We start from the raw sequence: 12,365 nt of genomic DNA on the forward strand, positions 1-12,365 counted from the left end.
TGTGATACCACCCTTTAATGTTATGAAACGACAAGGCAAAGTGAGTTTTAATTCATTTTTGACAGTTTTTGACATTTTGACAAAAGTACATACAAAGTAAAACAAACACCAGCACAACTAAAGAGAAACATGCATTCTAAGTGGTGGACTTGACATGTAATTAAAAACAAATTATTTGCAATGCATTACCATAATGGCAAATATTTTACAGATTAAAAAAAGTAAAAATAGACATTGACAGTTATAGACATACAAAAAAATCTAATTTTTAAATTAGATTCCGTGAAGTGCTCTATAGATTTAAAAAAAATTCTCCAGCCGGATTTTATTGCAATCTTCTGGATGTCGTATTGCAATACCATTGCGAAGAATCATCTCTGTGTACGGTGGCCAAAAAGTGTCATCAGTAGTCACGTAAGGATCATGTGGAGTATCCAATGTTTTATTGGTCAATCTCTGCAATAAATAAATGTGTATGATTAAATGTGTTAATAAATGAGGGTAAGTAAATTAATGGTGCAGTAAACGATTTAGAAGAAACACTGTTGAAAGTGGATGGGACCGAGCATCACAACACGCTTGTAGCCAATCAGCAGTAGGGGGTGTGTCCACTCATGATGGGGGGAGGAGAGAGAGTGAGCAAGAGGGAGATTTGAAGAAAGACTATAGAAAGAGAGATGGCTGAGAGACATTACAAAAGAGAAACTGCCAGAGGAATGTCACAGGAAAAAAATTGGGTTATGATGAGGCAAGAGCTTTAGGACCTGCATTAATATTAGAAAATCTTTCCAGCACCGGAGAGACCTAAGCAGGAAGACCTGGAAACAGATGTGGAGCTTGAGTTTTTTCTGCTCCATATGTGAGTAACAATGGTTTTGCTATGTTTCACAGAACCAAGATATGCTGTTATTGTAATGTTAGCTATACAGGATAATTTTGAGTGTCATTAGCTATGTTTCCATCCACCTATTTTTATAATGTGCATTTTGGGATATTGCATAAAATTTTTTTTTTTAAAAAAATTTAATTAAAAAAAAAACGCTGTAAGGAAACGCCAAGATGCAGATAAATTCTAAAAAAATTTATAAAAAACATATGCTCTTGTCATCTTCGCTTTATTTTTTATGAAGCATTATTTTACTTTGTGTCAGCTATGATAAAGAGACATCCACTCTCGCGTTTTGGGGGCAGATCAACGAAGGGAGGGGTGTGTTTGTTTGGGATGATTTCAAATATCAACAGTGTTTCTCAGAAATCACTTACTGCACCTTTAAACACTCTGTGTCAAGAAACAAGTTAATTTCCATTATAATAATTCAATAAATTCTATTCTTCTTAAGAAGATTACAAACATAAAAAGAAATGTTTTATTGTGATGGGTATCTGAACATACCTCGATAATCTCACTCAGTGAAATCAGGTTAATCTCTGCATCATATGCAGCAGCCTGAAAAATCCAAATCCAATATTCATATGCAACAGCCTAAAAAAAATCCAAATCCAATATTCTCTGATCTGATTGAGAGGGTGAAGATGCCACCTACTCTTTTTTTCTTTGTGCCGTTTCCTAGGGGATCAGGAAGTGGGAAGTGCTCAGCTAACATGTCGCTCAGCATTTCCATGAGACTGCTATGATAGTCCTTTAGATTGTTAATTTTTCTCTTCATATCCTTCAAAATACTGAAAAAATAATGTGGAGAAAAAAAAACAGAATTGGATCAATGTAAAACACATTATCATTATTGTAAAAACAGAGTGTATGTACAGATGCATAATCTTCTATAAGAAAGTACTATTAGTTCTCACATGCGTTGCAACTAAATGAATGAACATTGCTAAAAAGAATTTCTCCTTTTGTTTTTACAGATAAAATAAAAAAATCAAATGTTTGCAAGGGCAAGAGGGTGAGTAAATATTTCATTCTTGGGTAAATATCCTTTTAAGCAGATGTAAAAATGTGATTTTTAATCCCAGCATTATACTAAGAACCTGTGCTCTGATTTCTCATTTTCATGGCGTAATCTGGTGATTTCCTCTGACACTGCATTCAATGCTTCTTTCTTCTCTGCTTGCCATGTCTGCTCCCTGAAAAACATTTATATATGTTGTATATATTATTCATAAATTAATTTTGTGTGATATCAATCATGTCTCACTAAGAAATGATTTTTCTTTGTGTGTATATATATATATATATATATATATATATATATATATATATATATATATATATATATATATATATATATATATATATATATATGACTTAAAAATGACTTTACATAATCACATAATTTGCCATTTATTTTGATGATTACAATGACAATGGTGTCGATGCATTAAAGAAAGTTGTTGCGCTCACAGTTGCAAAAATCTTGTTTCCTTCAGGTGCGTAGAACCAAAAGAAATAAACTTGAGCAAAACAGAAAAAAGTGGCTGGCCGCACACTGAATCCAAAAACAGACTGAAGTCTAGAAAAATACAAAATGTATTATATTAATTGCATGGTGCAAAAAAGTGAAAAGTGCAAGTGAATTAAAAACGGAGGAGCAGACGTTTCAGCAGATTGCTATCCTCAGTGCTCAAAATGCAACAAACAATCACCCTCTTTCTAGAAAGACAAGCAATTCAGAGCCATCAGCTTAATCCAATTACCACAATCATCAATTAGCACCAATAATGTAATAAATTTTGTATTTTTCTAGACTTTTTTTCGACTATTTTTGGATTCAGAATGGTGTCGATGCAGGCAGATCAAAACATTGTTGAATATCAAGTGTCCCCAACTAAGCAAGCCAAAAGTTTTATAGAACAACACTGTTATAATACATAATCTATTATACATAATCTAAACAATCAACTTATATACATTATGCATTATAACAAATGCCTGCAGAGGACACAAACAGCCTGGTGATTATTGTTGTTATACTTTATTGCGTGATCAAATCATTGTTTAATATTGTCCAAACAACATTTAATTCAAATGTCCAATTAATCTTTAATATTTGGCCACTTCTTTATGATAGAAATGTTACATCCATAGTAATTTCTTGAACAAGAACATGTGGACATCAAAACATGCAAACTCAGAGCAAAAGTTTAAACTTTTATTTTGAAATCGTGATAAACAATTTGCATATTTAGAAACATATTGATGTATTCTTTATGTTGGCGTAGGTTTATAAATGATTTACATTACAAATATGTTGAAATCACCCATTTCGTTCTCACAGCATATGCAGAGATGGGGTTTAACTCCACGCATTTAATGGTAACAGAGCAACACTCCGCTATGAAACACAAAGCATGTCAGACTTTATGTGTTCCAAAATGCATGTTAATGGAAATCTAAACAAACAGCACATGCAGAGACTGAGTTTGAGCAGAGCGGCATTTACTTGAGCTGCTGGAAGAAACACGTAACCTGCACACATGTAAATAATTAAAAAGATTGTGCTCCGCTCTGAAACCTGCAGCGAAATTTGTTTAATTGAATCACAGCTTTTGTGATTTCACAATAGCACTATGCTATATTATGATTTTTAAATGGTTTGAATATATTGTGAACCCTTTAGAAAACAGTCTAATAATGCAGTTCATGGATTCTCGTCCACGGAATGTGCCACTTCCAATATTTTGCCAGTTAATCGACACGGGAAAATTACAATGAAGGATTTTTTTTTAAATTAAGCCCTCGAATTTAATCAAAGAATCATGACAGCCCTAATATAGACTTTTTAAAAATAGTAATAAAACTGACAAAAACAAAATTTAACTAAGAATTTAACTAAAATTAAAACAGAATATATATATATATATATATAATTTCAAAATATTAAAGTGCCCCTATTATGCTCTTTTAAAGATTCCTAATTTTTTTTTTTTTTTAGGTCTCCTACAACATTTCCATGCATCCAAGGTAAAAAAAAAACTCCACTAATTTTTACATAATATACATTGCAGCATCACCTTTTCTCAGTGTCTGTAATGGTTTGATAAAGGATCTGGTCTCAACCCCTTCTTTCTGAGAGCCTACTCTGCTCTAATTAGTCAGATGGCTTAGTCTGTTGTGATTGGTTTACAGCATGTCAGAAAACTCCGGAGGCTTCCTCAGCATGAGCACAGCTCTTACAGTGATATGAACAGTAATGATGGCGTTGGTTTAACCATGTCAATTAGAGCCCGAGTCCTCATACTTTGGAAGTGCCATGCAAAGTGGGTTTGCTTTCACAACACAGAAAACAGCATCTTCTCAACATGTCGACAACACAAGCCAAACTCTCCCAGGCCCCAGCTACTACTACAGTGTTTGAGGGCGGGTCAGATTAGACGGTGTTTGCGGGCAGCCAATGAAGACCATAAGCATTAGACAAATTTGTTACAAACCTACATATGTTTGTGCAGGAAGTAGGATATGAATTACTTGCCATTTGTTTCAGTTCAGAATCAGTTCTTTCTTTTGGGAGACTAGAACTTCATTTATTGTGCACTTTAATCTTACAAATTTTGCAGACCTTTTACATTCAGAAATGGCTATATAACACACTACATGAAAGGTAACATCAACAACAACAAAAAAATAATAATAAAACATATTTGGGGGTCTTTGACAAAAACTATAATTTAAATGTTTCGCACCTTTTCAAAATCTTTTTCTGGGCATCCAACTTTGCTTGTGAGCATGACAGGACCATTTTAAGTTGACTGTTGAGTCTTTGCAACTGTGAGAAAAAATACGGTAAAGGTTGTAACTGCATTCATATTTCGGTCTATTGAGTGTTATTAAAGTAATAAGTTATGTACCTCTTCTTTTCCAACAGCTAACAAGACTTCAGGATTTGTTGTCAGCACTAGAAAATAAAAATAATAATAACAATAAAAACTGTGCAATTTAAAGTGTGGTTACCGGAGTCTTGAATGAAATTTGCATTTTTTATAATATTATATAATTCTGCATCAGTGCATAAAACAATAGATAATAGCTTACATTTTGGATCCATTTCCTCCCACTGCTCAAGCTCAGATGTGATTGCAATCAGGCGATTCACTGCCTGCCCACAAACAAAAAAAAAGGACTAATTTGGAAATATATTTGCCTCAACTGAAAAGTAACACATTTATATCACACAATTGATTTATAAACAAAAAAGTACCAAAAGGAGAAAGACAAACCTCATTTGACTCATCGTCTTTAGCCTCTGTGTCTGCTAAAATTATCTCATTTTGAAGCTGAAAGATAAATTAAGTGCTTGTGTTAACTAGGCATTTGCATCCCAGCTGCATTTCTCTCTGCAGCTGCTGTCTGAATATTTCACAATAGCAAAAAACAATTAAAGGGTGTAAAAATTCTGACAAATATGTCACTTGTTTCGTTATTACATTCACTGAGATCAAAATTTACACCACCCAGTGCGCCTTGTGAGTCATACATTTTTATAACAAAGAATTGGTATACTTCCCCAAAACTGACCAGCGATCTGAAAGCAATACCATGGCAAATTACCTTCTGTAGCAGTCCATATTGTTCCTCACACTCCTCTAACAACACCACTTTTGCAGCCATCATACATCCTGCGTCATCTGAAGACTGAGAGGACTGACTGTCCTGCTCCATTTCTGTGTGCTTTGATGGTGCTGGGGTCTACAGATGTCATCAAGCCAAACAAGCAAGAAGAACCAAACATAAGAGAACGTAACCTACGTTAAACACGTAGATCATACGCAAAACTCCAACCAGATACACACAAAATGTTTATAATCCAAGAGGTGAATGCACAGAGGACTGACACGTTAGCCGTGCAGCTAGCGATTTCAAATTTGCGAAAAAGTTCTGTAAAGTACAAAAGCTTTCGTATATATTGTGGCGATATCATATGGTAACTCCAAATTACACAATTATGCTGGTAACTTACTCACCATATACCGTTTTTTTTTCTTTTAAGCGAATGCTACACCAGATTTGGCACTAAACAAAAGAACCCAAACAAAAATACCGCCAGACACAACGTCATGACGTAATGCTGGTGTCATACGCTGTGGACGTTCAAGGAAGCTGCAACTGCGCTGATTATACGCAAACACTGAAAATGTATTATTTTTGTTTAATCCTACACTCATTTGTCTATATATATTGTTATAGACCTTAAAGGAGTATTTGTCATGAATGTAAACCGTGGACGTATACGAGAAGTAGCCTATATAAGAGTGAATTATATAAATAATAATAATACTAGACTGCATCAACTTAATTAAAAAAATATTTTGTAAAAATTCCTTTTACAAATATACAAAATCTGGAGATTTGAGGTAAGTGCGTACACAACACATAAACATCTCCCGCTGTAACTGCTAAATATCAAGGAAGCACACAAGACATGTTCTCCACAAGAGGGCAGAAGAAGAACAGAACTTGGACCTGAGAGAGCGAGAAGTAGTGAAATTAACCTACATTCTCATTCTACCAGAAAATAGAAATTACAATAATAAATGGAAATCCAGTCGTTTTAATTTTTTATGAGTTTAACATTGTCAAAATAAGATTGCAATTTTCTAGAAGGGTTTTTTTTTTTTTTTTTATTAAGTTTTATAGGCCTAGTGTCTTTTGCGCAATTCTGATTCCTTTACATTAATATTAATAATGTAGCTAGCTTGTTAGAATGAGACAGTATAAATTAAGGCTCTAAGAAAAAACACACTTTGTGTTTTCTGATTGTAGCCTATGGGCTCTTTAAATTGTGCAGACTTTCAGACATGGGGATTTTGACCCAAATATATATATATATATATATATATATATATATATATATATATATATATATATATATATATATATATATATATATATATAAATAAATAAATAAATAAATAAATACATACATACATACATACATACATACATACATACATACATACATACATACATACATAAATAAAAACTCTTTTAAAAAGGCTTACTAGTATGATACGTTTCACAGGTGTAATACACTCTAAAAAATGCTGGGTTAAATACAACCCAAGTTGGGTTGAAAATGGACAAACCCAGGAATTAGGTTGTTTTTAACCCAGCAAATGGGTTAAATGTTTGCCCAACCTGCTTGGTAGTTTTATTTAATTCATCTATTGTTTGAAAATTACTGTATGGCTTGCTTAAAATGAACCAAAAGTATATTGGAAATTAATATTAATTAATAATTTATAAAGTTTAATGAACAATAATTAAACAATAAACACTTATTAACTTTCTCATTAATAAATGTTCACATTTTGATTATTATTGTTGCCTCTAGTAGTAATTATGTGTCTGATTTTTAATTTCCAACCTATTTTGGGTTCATTTTTTAAACAATAGTTGGGTTAAATAAAACTACCCAGCAGGTTGGTCAAACATTTAACCCAGCCTGGGTTGTTTTTAACCCAGCATTTTTAGAGTGTATATATGTTTACTCACTATTTCCAAAAGATACAGTATAGCTTACTTATGTATAAAAGAATATTTTTGTAATTTTTCATAACCTCTATAATCTTAAATATTTTAGGCCTATTGTGTTTAATAGCATTTTGTGATGACAATGATGGAAACATTTAAAAAAAAAAAAAAAAAAAAAAAAAATTACACTCTCTTGTTACAACTCTTGTTTTCATTGCTAGCATTTTATAGGCCTACCTTTTTAGGCCTATTTACTGTAGCCTACAGTATAGCCTAAAAAAATAAAAAATAAGATTTAGAAAATCTGTCGACAAATGTGTTTACTTTTTTATGTATATTTTTTGCTTAACACATAGGCTACTTAACCCTTACACTAAGCTTTAAAATAATAAAAAATAGAATCTTTATTTGGGGCAGAATAGTTGGTGAAAATTATTCAGCTGATGGACAGTAAGTTATCTTCACACAATAAAATGTTAGTTTGTATGATAGGATATTGATCTTTGATTACATCATATAGTTTTAAACCTCCAACAATTCGTAATAACCTAATAATAATTAATTTATTCATATCTATAAAGCCTGGTTCTGCATGGAGGAGGCTAAAAAAAATAAAATTTTAAAACACAATAGCCTAACATGCATTTGAAATGTAAAATCTGAAGTTATAGGCCTATAAAAAAATTCCATGACAGCTATGGACAAATTGTGTGACCATGCTTATATAACAGCTATATTCTTTTGTCCTTAATCTTAATCTTCCTCTTTACAAAACAAGCTAACATTTATTACTACAACAGTTAGCTGTTGAAAGCAGGCTTTGGCCTACTGTTGTTTCATTTAGGCTATACGTGACACACACCTGCTACTGACAGCATCCTCAATGTGACTTGTTTTTATAAAGCTCACACGCTTTTTAGCACATTATCCAGTTTTTGGCGTTATTAATCTCCTCAAAGTCAAAAAGGCTCAAGGTAAGGACGGAGGCGAGAGAATTAAGCTTCATAAACAAAAGACCCCCTTTTAGCAAAGCTGACATGCGGGCTTTGGTTTGAACGCTTAACGAGTCCTTTCCTGAACATGAAAAACTCCAACAAAATGAGGCATTCTTTTACTAAAAAAAAAAGTCCCCCCACACAAGTCTAACAAATCATTTAAAATCACCAAAAGGGGGACGAAAGTCAGTGCCTCACAAAAAAAAGAGAGAGAGTTTCATTGTAATTCATTGACTTGTTCAAAACGCCAAGCTAAAAAGGCGAGAAGAAAAGAGCGGACATTCATGGGTACAGATGCTTTCTCGAGGAGAGACTCAATGTATGGCCTTTGTTCGCGCTGCGTTAAACTGTTTAAAAGAGGGGTTAACGCAATCCATCAAATTGTCTGAAATTGTGTGAAAATTTCAGAAACCATATGGCCTCCAAACGTTCGCGTCTTTTTTATGTGGCTGGACACACTTGTTTCAGTATGGTGAACCGCAGGGGTCCAGCCATGCGCCATTGTCACTTGTCACATCAGGGTGGATGGCTCATTTGTCCTCAGCTTTCATGCTTTACGCTGGAAATTACAGCTTCACCCGTGAACAAAAAGGATTATATAGCCCTGGAGAAACTGGACCAAAACTTGGTGTTTTTGTGTCTTTCTTCTCCTTTTTTCTCCCCAGCGCCCCAGATTTGTGTTTCTCACATAAATTTCGCCCAGAATGGAAAAACACACGTTGTTGGGTCAAAAGCCAAGTCACGCTATTGGAGAGTGAAAGAGAGAGTGAAGCAAGCCAAAGCCTCTCTGTTTCTTCTGCAGAGAGCAAAAACAATAGCGTTAAAGGGGCAAGAATGTTTTTCTTCCTTTTTTTTTTTTCCTTTTTTTTTTTTTTAAATCAAGGCAGTTAGCAATTACAAAAAATAAACTCTTGGCCGTCGTGCACAAGTTCGTTACCCTTTCTGTCAATGAATGTTTAAGTATAACATCTTAAAATAGTTCACGTTTTTATTAAATATAGCCTATAAAAATCACTGCATCGTATGTAAAATATGATTTATAGGTATAAACTACTGCAGTATAAAGCAAGATCAGACTTTTTTTGTTCTGTTCTGCTACCAAGAATCTCTTAATAGACTATTTTACAATCAATGCAAAAGAACATAAGAAAAACTACACAATTATTATTGTTGTTGATGATAATATAATAATAATAATACGTGTTTTGTCAGAATAGGCCTATCAATTGTAATTGTGATTTATAGACTCGGCAACAACATCATCTTTATAAAAGGTATAAATGTTTTATTTTCAAATTCAATACATTAAATGACACATATGGTGCAATGCCATAATTTTGAAGCGCCATCTTGCAAGTAAATATACAAAACTTTACAAAAAGCAGTCACTGTCGATTGTGTATAAATCCTACACAATAAATACAAATGTACGTAAAAATAGTTTTTTCTCATTAGGAGGTTGTATTGCTCTGTTTGTTGCCCTGATTTATGAAATATCCTCTTATTACACTCATTAAAGCCATTACATTATATACAATATATTATATTATATGCTAGCACAAACATTGAACAATAGGAGTTAGACTTGCATAGTCTGGCTATAAATTAAACTAATTCAGTTTAGGAAAAACACTACAAATGTATCTTCATGCATCGTACTTAAAATATGAGTCTTAAGTTTACAAGAGTTTGAAACCGTGGTTTACATCAGACGTCAACGTCTATTTCCACGTCTTCGTCCTCGGAGTAGTCTTGACTTGTGTGGTCTGAGAGAGACGACATGGGGGACAGACATAATTTGTGCGCTCTCTTGTACTCCTGACCTAGCCGTGGCGAGCACTCGGGCCCCGGGTGCCCCGTGGTTCCAGCTGCACACCTCTCCAGATCAGCCAATTTAGCGATTTTATCCAGAGGCACAATACCTGTGGATCTGGCCGACTCCACGTCCGCTTTCATCTCCTCCAGGTCTCGCTTTAATTTTGCCCGTCGGTTCTGGAACCAGGTTATGACCTGCGCATTTGTAAGCCCCAGCTGATGGGCAATTTGGTCTCTGTCGGCAGGTGACAAGTATTTCTGATGGAGAAACCTTTTCTCTAGTTCATATAACTGGTGGTTAGTGAAGGCCGTCCTAGATTTTCGACGCTTTTTAGGACTGTCCCTTTGACCAAACAGAGTCAAACCATCCCTTCCTGTCGAAGAAAAAAGCAACATGTTATTTTGATGGAACATTATGTGACACTGACAGATTTAAAGTTACATTAATAATAGTAATTAATTTTAATAATGGTAGAAAACATTGTTTTAGAATATTGCTAATAAATTGATAACTTCCATTAATATTGATAAGTTGATATGACAACAGATTAAACATTAATCAAAATGACTCGGTTTTCCATGTTTAACCATTTGTATATTCATTTATGAATGATTATTGTTTACAATCTGTCTTGTCTTACCTTCTGCTGCTTGGAGCACACCTAATTCGAGACCTTTGAACGTTTTGCTTGCCAGTTCCTGAAGAGCACAGAGAGGCGATGTTTGAGTGATGAGAGTCTGCCTTGATATAGTGATGCTCTGCCGGGGTCTCTCTGAAGCTGGAAGCCGGTGAATCCTGTGAGTTCGTTTGACAGTAGGTTTGCTGAGGATGTCTGCGATGCTGAAGGGCGTTAAGGGCTTGTTGGAACTCGCGGGTGGTGGAAGTTGGTCCAGGGGGTTCATCCTACGGCTCCCCATAGCCTCACAGATTTTGACAACTTTGCTGGTCGTCATTCAAGCCTTTTCAAAGGTTACAAAACTTTTGTTTAAGCGAAGTGGTAGCTATCAATATATGTTTGGCGATAGTGCTTCTAATAATGTTGGTTTAAAAATCTAGACTATCATTTTCTATCAAGTTTTCCAATAATCTTGCAGCACGTGAGTGGTATGCCCAGCTACAATGGCACGAGTTAGTCTCTCAGCATCACCACCCAACAGCAAATGAGCAGTGAGCCTTTGCTTTGACAGCTCTGCGGTTCTGTTTAGAGTTCTAGAGGCTGAGGAGACTTAGTGATCTCTTAATTAACTATGACGGAAAGGCGGAGTCGTGTAAAGTGATGAAGGTTTGTGTTTGGTGGCTGTTGTTTGCCTTCTGCACAAGAAACAAACGGCCCTTAACGACGGCTGATAGTTTAATTTTGTTGTTTTACCCATTCTAATTCCGACCAAACTCTTTAAAAGTGAATAGCCTAAATGGTGATAGCTAGCTACTAATATTGAGGGGAAAAAAACCTTCGCGCCATTAGCAATTCAAATTGAAAATCAATAAATGTTTGTGTAATTTCTAGGCCTACATAATTTTAAAACGTAGAAAAAATGGTGATTTTGAGCCTTAGAGTCTTTCAGATACACTCTAAAAAAATGCTGGGTTAAAAAAATAATAAATAATGGCTAGTTTTAACGCAGCGGTTGGGTTAAATGTTTGCCCAACGTGCATATTTTTTTGTCTAAAAATATGGCTGGCTTAAAATGAACCCAAAATTGGAAATTAAAAATCAGACACATAATAATCAAAAGATGAACATTTATTAGCAATGTATATTAATGTTTATTGTTTAATTATTATTTATTAAACGTGTTAAACATTCATAAATGTTAATTTCCAACTTTGGGTTCATTTTAAGCAAGCAGTGCAGTAATTTTTAAACAATGGTTGGGTTAAATAAAACTACACAGCAGGTTGGGCTAACATTTAACCTAACCGCTGGGTTTGTCCATTTTAAACCCAACTTTGGTTGTTTTTAACCCAGCATTTTTTTTTAGAGTGTATGCCCATTTGCGCAAAAAGAATCAACATTTTTAAGTGAGTCGTGTATTTTCTGAAGTTTATATGCGATTAATGCTTATTGACCTAGAAGTATCAATACATTAATTAATTATTAGATATAAAACATATTCTGGCATTT

General features: G+C 34.2%; 2 protein-coding genes across 2 annotated transcripts; both read right to left on the bottom strand.

The window, feature by feature from the left end:
• Nucleotides 1–6,080, bottom strand: cenpk (centromere protein K). The gene is made up of 10 exons (XM_048197144.1): nucleotides 5,920–6,080; nucleotides 5,507–5,644; nucleotides 5,176–5,232; nucleotides 4,991–5,054; nucleotides 4,807–4,853; nucleotides 4,642–4,724; nucleotides 1,990–2,085; nucleotides 1,545–1,680; nucleotides 1,394–1,447; nucleotides 1–456 (listed from the first exon to the last, which is right to left on the bottom strand). Exons 1-10 carry the CDS (start codon nucleotides 5,920–5,922, stop codon nucleotides 301–303), a joined length of 834 nt encoding a protein of 277 aa, XP_048053101.1. The 5' UTR covers nucleotides 5,923–6,080; the 3' UTR covers nucleotides 1–300.
• Nucleotides 6,081–9,752: 3,672 nt separating this feature from the next.
• lbx1b (ladybird homeobox 1b) lies at nucleotides 9,753–11,728 on the bottom strand. The gene is made up of 2 exons (XM_048195507.1): nucleotides 10,881–11,728; nucleotides 9,753–10,613 (listed from the first exon to the last, which is right to left on the bottom strand). The coding sequence occupies exons 1-2, from the start codon at nucleotides 11,191–11,193 to the stop codon at nucleotides 10,132–10,134; spliced, it is 795 nt and encodes a 264-aa protein (XP_048051464.1). The 5' UTR covers nucleotides 11,194–11,728; the 3' UTR covers nucleotides 9,753–10,131.
• Nucleotides 11,729–12,365: the final 637 nt, after the last annotated feature.

This window comes from Megalobrama amblycephala, linkage group LG7 (assembly GCF_018812025.1).
Source record: "Megalobrama amblycephala isolate DHTTF-2021 linkage group LG7, ASM1881202v1, whole genome shotgun sequence".
NCBI lineage: Eukaryota > Metazoa > Chordata > Actinopteri > Cypriniformes > Xenocyprididae > Megalobrama > Megalobrama amblycephala.

Excerpts from the sequence above, each read along its gene's own strand:
- cenpk (XM_048197144.1), bottom strand. Across the intron at positions 5,233-5,506 it reads AATATGGACTGCTACAGAAG|CTTCAAAATGAGATAATTTT; the intron begins GTAATTTGCCAT and ends TTTATCTTTCAG. Across the intron at positions 5,055-5,175 it reads AAGACGATGAGTCAAATGAG|GCAGTGAATCGCCTGATTGC; the intron begins GTTTGTCTTTCT and ends GTTTGTGGGCAG.
- lbx1b (XM_048195507.1), bottom strand. The coding sequence starts at position 11,193 with ATGACGACCAGCAAAGTTGTCAAAATCTGTGAGGCTATGGGGAGCCGT. Across the intron at positions 10,614-10,880 it reads TGTGCTCCAAGCAGCAGAAG|GAAGGGATGGTTTGACTCTG; the intron begins GTAAGACAAGAC and ends TTTCTTCGACAG.